The sequence below is a fragment of the Nannobrachium achirus genome (genome assembly GCF_963921795.1).
Source record: "Nannobrachium achirus genome assembly, chromosome: 17".
NCBI classification, from domain to species: domain Eukaryota; kingdom Metazoa; phylum Chordata; class Actinopteri; order Myctophiformes; family Myctophidae; genus Nannobrachium; species Nannobrachium achirus.
Genome location: NC_137824.1, coordinates 37,189,214 through 37,206,460, shown reverse-complemented (window position 1 = coordinate 37,206,460; position 17,247 = coordinate 37,189,214). Strand labels below are relative to the sequence as shown.

At 43.7% G+C, this 17,247-nt stretch overlaps 1 protein-coding gene across 1 annotated transcript in view; it reads left to right on the top strand.

Moving 5' to 3' along the window:
- The first annotated feature begins 943 nt into the window (after positions 1–943).
- Positions 944–17,247, top strand: part of gpm6aa (glycoprotein M6Aa) — a 33,607-nt gene continuing 17,303 nt past the window's right edge. Inside the window, exon 1 of the mRNA XM_080745559.1 lies at positions 944–1,185. Within this exon, the coding sequence (XP_080601685.1) occupies positions 1,149–1,185 (37 nt within the window). The 5' untranslated portion in view covers positions 944–1,148. The remainder of the gene's footprint in view (positions 1,186–17,247) is intronic.

Below are 17,247 nucleotides of genomic sequence, written 5' to 3'. Positions count from 1 at the left end.
GGGGGGCTATGGGCGAGCGTGGGCTGGGAGAGGAAGTCTAATAACAGACACCACTTCTCTTCTTCCCCTGTGGAACATGAGGAGGGTTTAAGGCTACGTTCACTGCTCGCACTGTGCTCTCCACAGCTGCTCGCTATCCCCTTTGTAAACAGCATTCCTTTTTTTTTTGTATTGACTACCCACCATCACTGCCTCCAGGGGCGTCACAAGGGGGGGAGTGGGACTTACTAGTTACTAGGGCCCAAGGTGGAGGGGCCTTTATTATTGAATGCTTTAACTATTAAAAAATAGCAGATATACAAGCTCACAGCGCGGCACCGAGTGCCGCGCTGCGAGCTTGTAGATCTGCTATTTTTGAAAATATATATGTACTTTTTAAGCGAACATTTGTCCCTGGAACTTAATATTTTGAGATGGTCGGTCCGTGGCCAAATACATATAATTTTGGGGGTCCTTCACATGAAAAGGTTTGAGCACCACTGACATAGAAACATAGGTTTTTCAAAAACCTTAGAAGGATTTGAAATATTCAAAGACTTGCACAAATTGTCACAATTTTAAAAACAATTAGCAGATCTACAAGCTCGCAGTGAGCTTGTAGATCTGCTATTTTTCAATAGTTAAAGCACAAAATAATTGTGCGGGGGCCCGCAGTGAATCCTTGTACCCAGGGCCCAGAATTTGGTGCGCCAACCCTGTCTGCCTCCTCCTTTCATACACACAGCCCCCCTCCTGCCTATCACAGAAATCACCCCTCTCTCCCTCCTTTCTCCTCTCCTCTCCTCCGCTCCTCTCCTCCTCCGTCTGAGACTGCCAGGCTCACAGCACTCTAGCCAACAGAGGCTGTGTACAGTGATGGCCAGCGCCTAGCGCGGTAGACCTCAACCGCTTCTCTTCCCCTCAGACAGGCTTCCCTTGACAGAGATCACAGCTGACAGTCAGCCCCTCTGAAGAGATCAGTAGACAATAGAGTGAGAGATCGAGACAGGGTGGAAGAGAGAGAGAGAGAGGAAAGCAGCAACGAGAAGGAAAGGGTGCTCTGTGGACTATATTCATCAAGCCCGGCAAACCCAAAGAGAGAAACACAGATTTTGAATCAATCTTTGATTTCACCCTCTGCGTCTATATAACACTGTAGGACGTGCACAATGGAAGAGGACATGGACGAAAGCCAAACTCAGAAAGGTGAGAGAAATATAAGGGTTTATTTCCCTGTAGTAGATGTATGACTTGATGCTTTGTCTGCGCGTCGGCTGTGTGCGCTTGCAAAGACTGTGGTGCAAATGGAACCCCTTTTTTTTACACCAATGATTGTTTTTCTGAATAGGAGAGCAGCTGTTCGGAGTAATTCCTTTGTCCATTGAGTGCCAGCTCTCAGACTGAAGAGCGTGTCCGTGTGTTTTGGTGGCTAGGGGGTGTGTGAACTGCCTTGGGGTGAAGGGGGGGTGGGGTGGGGTGAGGTGGGGGGGGGGGCGCGCAGACTGGCTTTTGTTTGGGGGGTTTCACGCTTGTCGCGGCAGCTGAGAGGGGAAACACAGACCGGACCCTGTACCGTTCTCTCCGCCGTGCCGAGCCCTTTTGTGTCCAAACTCCCTGCTAGATGCCGTATAGGTGCACCGCGGTACCCGGTGATGAGGTTTTTGACGCAGGGGGGGTGCAGGGGGTTCTCTTTCTGTCGTTCTGTTCAGTCAATGGAGGGGAACTGTTTTCTTTGTGTGAAAGTGGGGATGCTGTTTATGACATACAGTCCCCCCACCACCCCTCCCTCCCTCCCTCCCTCCCATTCACCCCGCGCTCCATATGAGCCGCTGAGTGAGTGTGTCTGATGAGGGGCTTCTCCTCACAGACATGAGGGATTGTTCTGTTTAGCAGTGTGTTTTAAATGTGACAGCGTTCCATGATCGATACGCGTCCAACTCTCCTTCTTCGTGCATGATGCATCCTCCTCTCCTCTCTCTCTGCTTCCATCAGTTTGTGCATGTGAGACAGGGCTCGTTTGTCCCTCTCTCTCTAACCCCCCCCCCACCCCCCCCCCCCCCCCCCTCCGCTCCTCTCCTCTCCGTCTCCCCTTGTTTCTTTAAAGAGCAGTGTTGCTCTCAGGCAGGGGAGGCAGCCGAGGGATGGAGCAGCAGTTGCCATGGCAGTGCCCGACTCTGGTCGTTATCTATTCTCTTTTCTCCTGCTCATGACATTTCGGTATAGCGTGGGCATGTAGTTCACGCTGCCGAATGTGGGAGCGTGTGTGTGTGTGTGTGTGTGTGTGTGTGTGTGTGTGTGTGTGTGTGAGAGAGAGAGAGAGGGAGATAAGTTTGAACATGTGTGTGGGGTGCATGTGGATTATGAATATGCATGTGCTTGTCCATGGAAGAGTGTGTGTGTGTGTGTGTGTGTGTGTGTGTGTGTGTGTGTGTGTGTGTGTGTGTGTGTGTGTGTGTGTGTGTGTGTGTGTGTGTGTGTGTGTGTGTGTGTGTGTCAGAGAGAGAGAGAGAGAGAGAGAGAGAGAGAGAGAGAGAGAGAGAGTTATTCTACAGTGTAGGTGCAGCCATCACCCATGGATACAATGATTTAATGAGACCACTTCTCCTGTGATTGCACAATAAAGCTGTCGACAAATAAATAATTCCAATTGTCCACTGCCGCGTACAAACAGCACCTGCTGCTGAACCCCTGACAGCAGATTCTGACAGAATAGCTCTCAGTCGCCATTACTAGGTGTGTTCACAACGCCCCCCCCCCCTCTCTCTCTCTCTCTCATTCAGACACTGGGTTTTAGTCAGTGGAGGTTATGATGCTCAGCCAACTGAAAGAGGCTATCACACAAGCTGCACATGCATCTCTACAGCACGACCCTTCATTTAAAGGCTGATTTATAGTTCATGTCGTGGTTGTCGGGTGGCATTTTAAAAAGGATTTAAACTATAGTGAAGATAGCCGAATCTACAAGCACACAACGCCTTGCTATCTTCACTAGACTTGTGCGACAGACAGTCTTGTATGATCGATCAGGGGCTTTACTTTATGAAAAGAGTTACAAATTTGAAACTTGGAGATACGAGTTTTCTGCCCGACAGTGACAATATGATAGTGTTGTTGCGCGCTGAAAATAGCGGCTCGTTGTGAGCTTGTAGATCTAGTTTTGTTTTTGCGTGTGATACCGCTGTACGGTGGAGAGTATAAATTAAGCATTGGCTTGTTGAAATCAACATCCATAATTACTAAGGTGGCCACTCGTTCCCCTGGCTGTGATCTCCAGTGGTCTCCTCTGGCCCAAATATATGGCTCTCAGGCAAATCTTGTCTCCTGTAATATCTGGAGATTTTGTTAGCCGTTCATGAAATATGCAGCCATAGCAGCTGGCTGAGAGCGGTGGATTAATGGTGTGTTCATTAATGAACTGCATCGGTATTTCACCGGAAAACAAGGATTTGTTGAGTGCAAGACATTTTAACCTCGCTACACCGTGACAAGCCTTATGAAATAATGAACAGCTCAGGCTTTGTCTACAAAAGATTTTCCAAAAACTGTATTACTTTCTATTAAGAATAAAGTGTATTAATCAGTATTACGTACAACTACTTGTAGTACTGTGCTTGTATTATGCCTTGCATTCATTGTAGCAGTTTGGTGGGGTGTGCCACACCGACATTTACTGTAACTACACACACACATACTGTATGAGCATGTGACAAATCAAATCTTTGAAAATGGATTGTGAATTTGGAAATGAGAAATGTCACTACAGAAGGTGACACCCGCCCTGTGTAATGAACAATAAGAGCCTCTCCCTTCATTCTCATCACTTTGAAAAAACATAAAGTTGCAATCGAATACACTGGAAATTTCACTCACAGCTTCTTGGAACATGATTACAGTCTTTAGACACCTTGGCCTCATAGTATGTTAAATATGTTTAATAACTTCTGTTTTAAACCACTGTTTCTCAACGTTCTTCAGTAATAGATTGGGGTCACAGAGATAGAAAATCACAATCAAATGTGTTTCCTAATGAATATCAAACTGCGAGTTCTTGAAATGAAAAAGGGTTGAGAAGCAGTGTTTTAAACCCATGTCCCTAAGTGTCCTTTCCTCTATACTGCACTGTGTGTGATGAGAAACATCCTTGACTTGCAGCGGGCCTCTACGCTCCACTCGCCCTGCGGGTGACCCACTAATGCCATCGGTAGATTTAGAGTCACTTTAGTGCCATTAGATCATACGAGGTGATAATTCGGCAGATTTATTGGTTAATCTGCTGATGGGAGCACAGTTAGGAGTAGATGGTTATAGCCTCAGTCTGGAATAAAGGAAGGCAGGACTTCCTGCTCAGAGGTTGTGTTTGTAGAACATGTTGTAGGGACACAGGTTCCCTCTGCATGTGGCTTCAACATAACGGGATGACGTGAGATAGATCACTGATCGCCCGCTACGTAGCTAACTTTATTCATCTCCTAAGGGAAATTAAATCATCACAGCAGACAGACACATTATTTGCTGGTCTGATATAGCGTGACGAACGCCATCATTTTTCACAAGCTTTGAGATTTCCTGTCACTTTTTGGCTCATCTCATGTAAGTGTTTGTTTCAGGCTACCGGATTTGGAAAACACAATGCGGTTTCTTTTCTCTTTTTTTTTACTCCCTTTTATATATACATTTTTTTCTAAAAATAATTGTTCCATGTTCTCTATAGTGACAGTTTGTGTGTGAGATTTCAGACTTTGTAAGAAATAAAATGATGAAGTACAGATGTGCCATTTCAAAACTTCACACACCATTGGCCATACAAATTAGAAAAAAATGCATTTGCAGGACATTTTCAGGAAAAGATCAGTAAACACCGAAGAGTTGAAACGCCACATCTTTACTATTAGCGTGGTTGCTCCTAACTGGGATGTCTCAACAGTGTGAGGTGCGGTCAGTGTGGTTGCTTTTAACAGGGAGGTCTCTCTGTGATGAGGTTCTGTCAGTGTGCTCCTATAGTAACTGGGATGTCTCTCCAATAACTTCCCTTTCAGCTCAGTGAATGGAGCAGCTTTGGCACTTGCTTTCACTGCGAGGAGGCCAGGAATTACTAAAGAAAAAAAGGAAAAAATGTTACCAGTTTGTTTGCATTGTGGTCTATTGTTGAGGACCAGGCAGTGGACGATATAACTCTTGCCCAGGGTTATCTGATAACTCTGGGCATTGAGCTAAGCAATACCAACAGCACAAACCATTCATTTGTCCATAGCCAGGTCAGTTTTGAAAGCCTGTAAATGTCACATATTGTCGTGTTCTCTGCTTATGCCTAATTTATACACCCAATCCACAAGCTCGCAAATCATAAATCAGGCTTTAGGCCAGCGGACGTTACAGGGTTCTATCTGCTGTCATTGCAGGAAGGAGAGAGAGAGGGAGATCAAGTTTTATTGTCTCCAGGGGGAAATTGTCTTGGGCAGAATGGCCACAGTGCTATAGTTCAGTGGTTCCCAAGCAGAGTGCCGAGCTTGTCCGGGTGTGCTTTAGGATTTTGTGTCAACCACACATTATTAGTGCAATATATCCAACTATACAAAAGGTTATGAATCATCTTTTAATTTACTACTGTATGCTGTACACACTCATTTACTGTACGCACTAATACAGAGGCACATCACTTTTTTTGTCAAGCTGACAATGTATTACGATGCAACATGTTGTGAGTTTATGGATTGGATATCCACCTGTTTCCGCAAGACTTTACTGTAGCATTATCTGCGGGACACTTCCGGTTAACAGCAGACATAAAAGCTCACGTCGCGTCGCAGATGCAACCGTTGTGAGCTTGTAGATCACACTCGGCTGCGACGCCGGAAATGCCGCTCGCCTTCTGCCTAATAAAAACGTGTGAACCTATTAAATAGGGCTCAAGAGGTTAAACTGTTAAACAACGGTAGATAGTTGCTTCACTTAAACACGAGAATTTTGTTTGCACGTTTGACATCAGCAACACAACAGCTTAAAAACAAAACTATAAGAGTTATTAGTGAACTATTAGTGCTTAAGTGCTCGTGTATGTATTGCTCATTGCACTATTGCACAAAGATTTTGAGTTCAGCAGCTTGATGAAGGCTGGATCAAAGCTTCAAGCGGTTTGAGTTTTGGCACAGATTGATGGCAGAAGTTTCTATTCAGAGAACAGGGAGTCTGAACGTTGAGAATGTAAGGATTTGTGTTGCTTGTTTCATGGCCGCCTGCTCATACCGGCTTTTGTATGGGCTTATAGTCTTTCCTCCCTATTACTGTTTTGTGCATTTTCTTAATCACTATAAATATTTATCTTTGTTCTTGTGAACAAAGATAAATGACTGTTGGATAATGTGCTAACATCATCCAACAGTCCATTAATGACGATGACATCACTGCAAAGAAGCCATACGTAATGGAAATAGACAGGTAGTGGCCTGGTTAAAGTGGCGTTGATGTCAGCGAGTGCACTCGCACCGTCTGTCTTCCTCTGTGAGAACGTAGATGCAGGATTATGAGTCAGAGGCACCAGGTGGGCTCTGCCCACTTCAGCGGCCGGCCAAATAGCCGTGTGCACACTCTGAGCCAAAGGAGCCATCCGGGACTCGAACCAACGCCCTGCGGTACCACTGACTGAGTTGAGCTATAAACCTGCATTGACTGACAATTTACACAGACCTCCCAGCTGGTTGAGAGTGCTGTGTAATAATGAAGCCGCTCTGGGAGATATATTGAATTCTTTGTTATAGTAAATATCGGCTATTTTAATGAATAATATGAAAGATTCAGCATAGAGATAACAGTGTTTGTTTTCAGTTTGTAAAAAGATCATTCACAAAAATCCTCTCTCTGTAGCTTCTCATTTTATCAGTGCTATTCGCAAGTCTGACCGTGAATAAAGATGTAAAATAAAGATACAGTAATATGGAAGTACATTGTGGAATTGCCTAGGGAGGGATATAGATTGTGCTAAAACGGTTAATTCATATATTGCCCAGGTCTAATATGACACCAGTAACGCCTCCGCCTCTGTTCAATCTGAATGGAAAAAAGACACCTGTTAGCGCTTCCTGCGCCAAGAGGCCTCACTGCAAGTCATCACTGTGTCCTTCTGCTTCAAGGGTTCCATCAAGGTATTAGCAAGGCATGCTGGGATAACATGTTGATCTCTAAGATATTGGATAGTGTCTTATACACACAAACATCCAGAGTGTTCATTTAACCAAATTAGAGCAAATATGAGACAATTTGCAGTGTATATATCTCATTCAACATTATTATTGTGTGCATGTTAAAACCTTGCTGGAAAATAATACAGAATTACATAAATTGCATGAGCTTAAAAGCAGCTTGTTTTGTTCAACTATGAGGACTGCTATGTTTGAGGTGTACTGTATTCAGTCCACCATTGAGACATTATGTCTGTTCCATGCTCTTTAAAACCTTCAATGTCACATTTACATTGAGGTTAAGATGCAGTATATTGTGTAACCTTCATGACAAGTTGCTTTGGATTAAGATAATCTAGCTTCTGTTACACAGCCAAACTAAAGATACTGTGGAAAAGATACAAGACAATTGAATAAAATACAAAAGGACTGCAGAAGTGTGTGGCCTGAATATAGCAGACTCTGAGAAAACAATGGCCTCAGCTATAAAGTATAGGTTGACCTTACCAATCCTAAAATCACATGAAATAATAAAAAGCTGAATACCAGAATAAAGTGCTGAACAAACTGCTGCATGCAAGTACAAAGTGCTGAGTTTCAGGACAGTTACTACCCACAAGTTACAAGATCAACATCAAATGCAACTCTGGTGGTCACAAACCACAACCCTCTCTGTCTCTCTCCATGCCTGTTGTTCTGATCCTCAATCGCCCCCGGTCAGTGGTGTAAAGTAACTAAGTACTGTACTTAAAAGTACAATGTTGAGGTATTTGTACTTTACTGGAGTATTTTCAATTTCCAATACTTTGACTTCTACTCCACTACAAATCAGAGGCAAATTTTGTACGTTTACTCCACTACAATTATTTGACAACTTTAGTTACTAGTTAGTTACTTTGTAGATTGAGATTATTATTACCAGTAAGACTCCCTAATCGGGAGATAAGCGACCGTCAGGTCGCAGCGTGATTTTAGGGCAAAATGTGTAGGAGCAGTGTCCAAGAATGTGGTTCAAAAAATCGGCCTGATGGTGGCGCTATATGGGACATCCATATTGATGAGATGAGTGTAGACATACTGTGTACCGATTTGCGTGATTTTAGGGCAAAATCTGTAGGAGCAGTGTCCAAAAATGTGTTTGAAAAAATCGGCCTGATGGTGGCGCTATATGGGACAGATCCATGTTGATGACATGAGTGTAGACATAGTGTGTACCGATTTGTGTGATTTTAGGGCAAAATCTGTAGGAGCAGTGTCCAAAAATGTGTTTTGCAAGAATCGGCCTCATGGTGGCGCTAGAAGAGGGCCATGTGAGAAATGAGGGGTGGGGTCTCCGCGTTGCCTTGGCGGACGAATAGGTACCGGCCCCGGCTCTCCCGGACGCTCCTAGCCCGAGTTACGGCATTTTATGTGAGCTGCAGTGGAGGGGGTCCTCCACTGGGGGCGCCACCACTTTTGCTTCCGTTCTGGAGCACCAGGAGTCGGTGGTCCCCGGGAATTCCCCGTGAGCAGCCCCGTTGGGGTGGTCATTTGGTCATTTTTGCACATTTGGTCATTTTTTACATCTGGGGGTCCCCCAGTCCCTGGAGCTCCGGGGGTCCTTGGAGGTTGTAGTTTGGCAGGCAAGGAGTGTGTGTGCAAAATTTGGCATGGATCGGGGCAACGGTTGCGGAGATATGAGCAGGGCAATAGTGTGACGTGTGAGGTGTGACAGACAGACTGACGGACGGACGGACGGACGGACGGACGGACGGACGGACTGACTGACTGACTGACTGACTGACTGACTGACTGACTGACTGACTGACTCACAGTTTAGTTACTAGTTAGTTACTTTGTAGATTGAGATTATTATTATTACAAAACATACATTATGCTTAATGTCTTCAGCTCTGTATGGATTTCGGCCATTTGAAAATAGCCCATCTACAAGCTCACAATGCGTTGCATCGCGACGCATTGTGAGCTTGTAGATCGTCTATTTTCAAAAGCTTTTTGTACATTTGACAACTCGAAATGGGACATTCTGCATAATGAGTACTTTTACTTTTGGTGCTTTAAGTACATTTTGAACTTTCACCAAGTTTTTATTATTATTATTACTTTTTTACTTGAGTAAAGAACGTGAGTACTTTTTTCCACCACTGCACTGCCCCCAGTCTACTGGGTGTTGAGGGAGTTCCTCCGATTGTTTCGGCAGGGTTTTTCAGGGCCATTAGCACAAGACTTTTGAAGGTTTTCTCATTGTTCCGAGTGGAATGACTCAGCGGCCAGAGTGAAAACTGGGGACATGGGATAACAGGTGTCAAAAACATAATGTCAGGCGAGGACATTCCAGGGGAGTCTCTCTACCCCATATGGCTCATTTTATGTCGAGGTAAATATTATAAATCAGGCTTTACAAAGGTCTCTCCAATCCCCAGAAGCTCATGAATGCCATTGTACTATAAATCTGAGTCTGCTTGGATCGCTTACTGTTATAGTCTGTTACTGTTGATAAACTGTGTACATATTATCCTACCCATGCACTGCTAAAGGCCGGTTGACAGTTTTCACTGTACATATATCAGTCTCATATTGACTATAATAGTCTGGCCATAATATATTCAGTCACATATTCATTGGGTATGGATGTATATTCATGAATATTCACTAGGGATGGATTGTACGTTTATGCTATTTATTGATAGAATATATAACTCAGTCGTCCATGTGCAGAGATGACTAGAGCAGTTCATCAACTGAGTGGTTTGTTGACATTTGTGGTTTTCTGGGGTAAAAAAAGAAAAAAGAAGCTCCGTTCTCATTTAAAAGCATTCCACCCTCATAGGTAGAAATAAACTTGAAGTGATATGAAGTGAGCTGTTAAAGTCACTTCATATCAGGTCAAATTCATTCAATGACGATTCAAGGATTATATATTATGACATGAATCATAGCTGTGATGATCTAATCATAAATCAGGGATAGGTGAAAAGATAATCTGTTAGCCTATGGCACATTGGACCTAAATTGCCAGATCCCAATTAACTTCAATAACAATCATGAGTAGTAGGCTGACACAGAATATAACAGCAAAATATATCAAAAGTAAGAGTGATAAAGCACCCTAGTGTTGTAGTACTCGAGTCAATGACTCGTCTCGAGTCAGGACTCAAGTCCATATTTTCACTGACTCGGTCTCGTCTCGGTCTCGCCCTTAATTTGACTTGGACTCGTCTCGGTCTCGGTCTAATTTGACTTGGACTCGCCCCCCACCGAGTCCACTCGAGTCAAGTCACTACAATGCAATGGAATAAATGTTATATCCATATGAGGAGCGCATTCACGTTAACATTAAGAGAGCTGCCTTGTTAAGTAACGGAGCATTCTGACGCGCATCTGATAGGCACACAGTAGTAGCACACACGCACACACATGCACACACACACAGAGCCCCGCTCTGCACAGCAGCAAGCATCTAATCTTCCCAGAAGTTATTTTTTTCGCCAAACAGACAACAGCACAACAGTCCACTTTCCTCTTACCTGCAGGATATCCTTGTGTCCCCAACTAAATAAGTCCTAACAGCTTCCAAACACAAGCCTTTGTGATCATGTGTTGTGTAGTTTAATCCACCCGCACAGCTGGATTAAGAATTTAGTCTTTTTGTATTTCCAGGTGTAGTCTATTACTCGTTAAGCAAGCCTCGTCCGAAAGTTTTAAAGTGCACTGATCAACAGAGAGAAGTGTAACATTGTAAGTCCCTGTAGAGAGGTTAAAACGAATCAAAACAACTTGAAGCAGTAACATGGGGTATTGTTTTGCCTTGTACTTGAAAGGCATCAGACTAATGACATAGGGTAGCCTACATTTCTCACAATTAAATGCAGACAGGCACATACTGCTATGTGTTTGAATGGGAAAACCTTATTTATTTATTTTAGCTTTTAGTCAAAATAAAATATTAAGATAAGAGTTTGTTTGAAAAGCGTTTTGCTAAAATCATGCATGCTCTATTTCAATGCAACTATAACAGCAATGTTTAAAAATGTTATAGATTACAGTAGTAGACATAATTATTTTTTAAATAATATTATTTGTGGCCTTTTGGTGCATGGGCATCAATATTATATCCATATCATGATATTAGACTGGATAGGCCTAATTATCGTCTGTGATTTGGGATATTGTACTGCAGTATATGCCAAGTCTTATTTGTGCACTAAAGTACTTGTTCTCTGCCTGGGAGAAAATGTAATTGTAGCAACTCAAATGTCTAGTTCTTAGACAGAAAATTCGTATGGGAAAAAACTACCTCTCCAAAAAACTCCCTCAAACCTAAACCACAGCATTGACAGCAACCAAAGGTAATTTGGGAAGACCTATTGATTTAATTTGAAGACAAGCCATTAATTTGAAAGGTATTGGTAGGAAACACCAGACAGGTGAATGCACATGAACGGGGGTTAACGGGGGGTTAGGTGTGTGTGTGTGTGTGTGTGTGTGTGTGTGTGTGTGTGTGTGTGTGTGTGTGTGCGTGCGTGCGTGCGTGCGTGCGTGCGTGCGTGCGTGCGTGCGTGCGTGCGTGCGTGCGTGCGTGCGTGCGTGCGTGCGTGCGTGTGTGTGTGTCTGTCCGAAAAAAAATATATATATATTGTTTTCTGCAGCCTACCTATCAAAAAAAAAGGGAAAAAAAGAAAACTGGACTCGGCTCGGTCTCGCCTACCATTGGTCTCGGACTCGACTCGGACTCGCCTCCCATTGGTCTCGGACTCGACTCGGACTCGGCCCCCTCCCAGGGGCTCTTGACTCGGACTCGACTCGGACTCGAACCCCATATGACTTGGACTTGACTTGGACTCGCTTTAGGTGGACTCGACTACAACACTAAAGCACCCACATGTCAAAAAAGGCTGCACTTTTCTGACACTCTATACTTCATTGACTGGAGGCCACCAGGGATCTATACGTGTCACCCTAATTCTTTTCCATATACACCAAATCTCTTTGCCAAACATAGCAGATCTACAAGCTCTAAAAAGCATCGTCTATTAGAGTCGGTGAATGTCGGCCCCAGAAATAGGGACGAGAGGGTTCAAGTGGTTAAGTGAAAGAAAAAGAGACTCCTTCGTGCCTCTACATTAGTGACATGTCACTCCGGCCGCCTGGAGTTAAAGCGATGCTCAGACAAAAGACACATCCATGCTCGGTCGTCACACGCAGAGCTTCAGAGCGCTCCGTCTCTCCGAGGGAAAAAGAGGGGGGGAAAAGGAAAGTTAAAGAGAGAGAGAGAAAGAGAAATGAGGCTAAGTCTTTTCTGCCTTGGCCCGTGCAACGTTGGTTCCTGGGACCGTGGGGCTAATCTGTGTAATGTGTCTGCCTCTACTATTGTCCCAGTGAATTTGTTGACGTACGCTAAGTGGGTCACAGTGCTGAAGTAGCCTGGCCTATTCTCGTCCCATTCCACGTTGTGGTTGACATGGCAACCATAGTGGTTGATTAAACACGCGCTGAGGAGATGTGTGTGTGTGTGTGTGTGTGTGTGTGTGTGTGTGTGTGTGTGTGTGCGTGCGTGCGTGCGTGTGTGTGTGCGTGCGTGCGTACACGCGTGCGTGCGTGCGTGCGTGCGTGTTGGGGGGGGGGGGGGGGGGGGGGGGGGGTGTGCTTGAAAAAGAACCTGCTTGCTTCAGGGTAGGGGAGGTGGGGGGTGGATGGGGTTATAGGGAAACACAGGGACTCTGGGCACTCAAACTTAAACACACACGCACACACGTGCACGCACGTACACACCATCCCCCACTGCTCTCTCTCACACCCAACCCCCATCTGGGAGTCTTGGGATCCAACAAAGATCATGTTAGCTGTGCATCTTTTGGCTGTGATTGGTGTTATGGTTTGAGAATATTCATGTTCCTCTCTCCCTCTCTGTGACTCTCTCCCTCTCTGTGTCTCTATCTCTCCCCCCTCTCTCTCTCCTGTCTTTCCATCCCCAGCTCTCTCTATCATTTATGTTGCTTGACTCATTCGCTTTGATCATAGCATTAGAGGCAGTGGTTCTATTTCTACGTTGGAATGTCACAAACATTAACTATAGTATGTACTGTAGGCCTATGTACTTATAAGTCAAAGTAATAGAATAGTATTCAGTCTGTGGTCATAGTAACCCTAAGGACAAAAGTGACTCAAAGACTTTGAATATCTTCTCTATCTGTTTTACTTGGAGGCAGTGCTGGCCAGTATAAGACCTACAAGTGGTGTCACAATATTTACGGAACTAAGGTTAACGCTGCAAACTGTAACTTATTTTAATGAATAAGTTAGTTACTGACTTAAAGAATAGCACATCTGCAGTGGTGGAGGTGGTCTCCCTACTATTCCCTTCTGTCTTGATAGAGTTCTCATCTCAATCATGATAGGGTGTGAAACTTGCAAAAGCAGATTGCAACTTTGTCATATCATCACGTTTTCTTTAAACTTACACTGCTGCACAATGTATACCTCCATGTTTTATGTCATTATTACTTACTGATATCATACTTTGCAATATCTTAACATGGATGTTTTCTTTTTGTTCATATATTTTACGCAGACCTGCTTTTAGCTACATATGGCTCTCCTTGGCAACTTTGAACTACTTATACTTATACAACTAAAAATATCTCCACTCCAGAACAGAACTCGGAGTAATGTTAGCCCTATTATGTTATAGAGGTGCTAAAGAGTGCTTTCGAAACATTAAGTGTGGGGTCCCTGAGGGGTGTTCCAGGGCGTCCCCATCCATAATTAGAAACTCCCAGTGGTTTTAAACATGGGGTCCGGGGACCCCCAGGTGTCCTTGAGGGTCAGTAGTAGTTTAATTTAACTCAAATAACAATTTATTTTAATTACATTACAAAAATCACCACAAATACTGTTATTTGTCATGTACAATTTCTCAAGTTGAATTTCATACACCTGCTTTCTTACAAGCGGGTGACAGGTCCCTAGGACAGAACCATTTGAAATGTGGGTCCATGGTTTAATGTTCATCTCATACAGGAGGAGACCTACTGTCTCCAGCAGATGCAGGCAGATGTTAGTCAGCACAGAGCTCTTGAAGGAGAGTCACCCGTTTTCAACATTATATTCATACTGGCCACTATGCTTAGTTATTATACCATGTGTCTACTCTGTCTCAGAGGAGGGTGACATCGATTTCAAACACACATTTCAATCATTCTTGTATTAATGCAACAACGATGGCTTCTATTTCAGCATGCTAACTTTCCAGGAAGATAAAGGCTGTTGTTTCTAGTAGCTTGGAATCCCCATTGATGATATAATTGGTGGGCAAGTTTCTGAACTGTTCCACAGCCCACCAATGAGACACAGAGTGAGTAGAGACAGAAATTGTGCCAGCTCATTAAGAGCATTAATGAGGATCAATTATATGAAGATGCAGTTGGAAATGGGTGAAGTGCTTAATCACTGATCTCATGTCAAGAACACAGAGAAATAGAGTAGAGCAGTGGGTTTTCAACCAGAGGTGCAGGGACCACCAGTGGTCCTTGAGGGGGTTCCAGGTGGTCCCCAGCTAAATGATGGAGAGTTGGTAACCAAATGGACCATTATAGATCTTTAACTGAGAGTGTAAAATGAAACCAAATGGACCAGTACAGGTCCATTTGGTTTAATGTTACACTCTCTAGAGTTCAATTATTGTTAAACATCTGCATTACTTAATTTACAAGAAGTCTACACAATTAGAGAATGTAAAAATCTCTCATACCGCATCGATTCAATACAGCATGGAATTGAGGACAAAATCCTAACATTAACAAAATAATTTTGGGTCTAAAAACTGGCTAAAATCTCATCAAATGGTGGTCTGTGGCTCAAATGCCGAATAAACCTTGATATGAAAAGGGTTGAAAACCCCTGGAGTAGAGAGTCGGAAGTGAAAGAGTGTGTGATGCCTAAAAGTGAGTGTGAGTTGGCCTAAGAGAGAGCGCACGCGTGCATGTGTGTTCCTGTCGGACGTGACGGCGACAGATGGAGCGAGGTGGGAGGTGGGCGGTTCTGGGTGGAGGGGGGTCGTCCTTTCTCTTTATGGCAGAGAGACGCCGTCTGTTGATTGGAGCACGGAGGAAGGTTCGGGGTCATGGGCAAATATACAGCCCCTGAGTTTAAAAAAAGAAGGCTTTTCGTGAGGAGGATGAAATGTTTATTTTAACCAACCCCCGTAACCATATTCTGGGGAGGAATGTTAGCCAAAAATAGCAGATCTACAAGCTCATAACGCATCACAATACCATGTGTCGTGAGCTTGTGGATTGGCTATTTTGGGTGAAGAGGTTTGGTGTAGAGAGGGAGAAAAGTGGTCTAAGTACAGAGCCAACACAGGTCTAATTTTACTAAGTCTAGAAGTGCAAAAGCTTCATCATCAGATGTTTGTCCTCACTCAGCATTAATGGACTAATCCCTCTATTGCTAGATTTTAGTTAGTTGGTTTATTAATTTAGTAAATTAGGACTACTGATCTCCCTGGCATTTAATTTACATACTGTACGGACATGCAGATTAGTGCCTGTCTTTAGTAAACTGTGGGTTTGTTAGTCTATAAAGCATATTTTCGGAATTCTTCATCACAAATTGGTCTGAAATAAAGGAATCGTTTTTTGTTAGTTTTTTACCAGAGAATATCATTAAATCCTGTGTGACTATTAAAGAATCTGAACAAATCGCCGTTAGTTGTCGGGTGGAAACCTTTTATTTCCAAAACCGTATTTATCATTTTAAAAATGATTTAAACTAGTGAAAATAGCAAATCTACAAGCACACAACGCCTCACACCACAAGGCGTTGTGTGCTTGTAGATCTGCTATTTTCACTCATTTTATGATGAAGCTGTGCTTTTCTTTAGGAAAAAACATACAAATTAGAAACTTGGAGATACAAGGTTTCTGCCCGACAGTGACAAAATGCTACCGCTACATGTGAGCTTGTATTAGTCATCACTTCCACCAAGTCAATTAGGCCAATCTTCCAACCGTGGAGTGACCGTGGAGTCAATACATTGAAACAGACTATGTTCTACAATCACGCTACAAACCGCGCGGGCGAGATGGAATTGAATCACATCGACTATTTAGGAACCGCACATCTTTCATCTTTATCACAGGTAATGTCATACTAATGCAGAAAACTATAAATTATGAATGTGAGAGGCTTGTGCTTGACTGAGCTTTGCTGCTGCTGAATTATGAATCAAGCGCCCAGCAGCTCCCTCTGTCAATTCTCACCAGCTCTTGTCATTTTTCACCAACTCTCATCTGGCAGAGTGAGTTAGGATCAATGTTGAGGCGCTACAGAGAGAGAGAGAGAGAGATTGACCCGCAAGCTATAGGCTACTCACTATAGACACCTGAAACTCAATCAAAGCTGTAGAAACCAATAAAGATCATGGATCTATACTGCAATGCTGGTGGTTTGGTAGGTTTATGCTTCCAGAGTGATCGGCATATACTGTAGACGTCACATGTGTGGTACGACTAGTTTGACAAATATATTAACGATCATGTCAAATGAAAATACTTTTTGAGCGAACAGATGATAACACGCTAACCACGTGTGCACACACACACACACACACACACACACACACACACACACACACACACACACACACACACACACACACACACACACACACACACACACACACACACACACACACACACACACACACACACACACACACACACACACACACACACACCCTGACTAACACAGACACGTACACACGCACCCTGACTAATGCATCCATTCCTTAACTGGTTGTCATACATCATGTGCTGTCATGTGACCAGACACAACATTTCGAACAGAACTAATCAATAAACGATATCACCCTCCTTCCTCTAATCCTCTCTCCATCCATTCCTCCCTCTCCTCCCCGGACCTTTCTCCCCCGCCGTTTCCATGGAGACTACACATTTCCTTGGAGCCGACTGCTCAGACGCAGTGTTATTATTATGACTGTGATTCAGGTCTGCAATCCATAACGACTTCTCTGGAGATAATATTGTCCGCAACGTAACGCCCAAATAAAATAATGTATTTTCAAATTAAC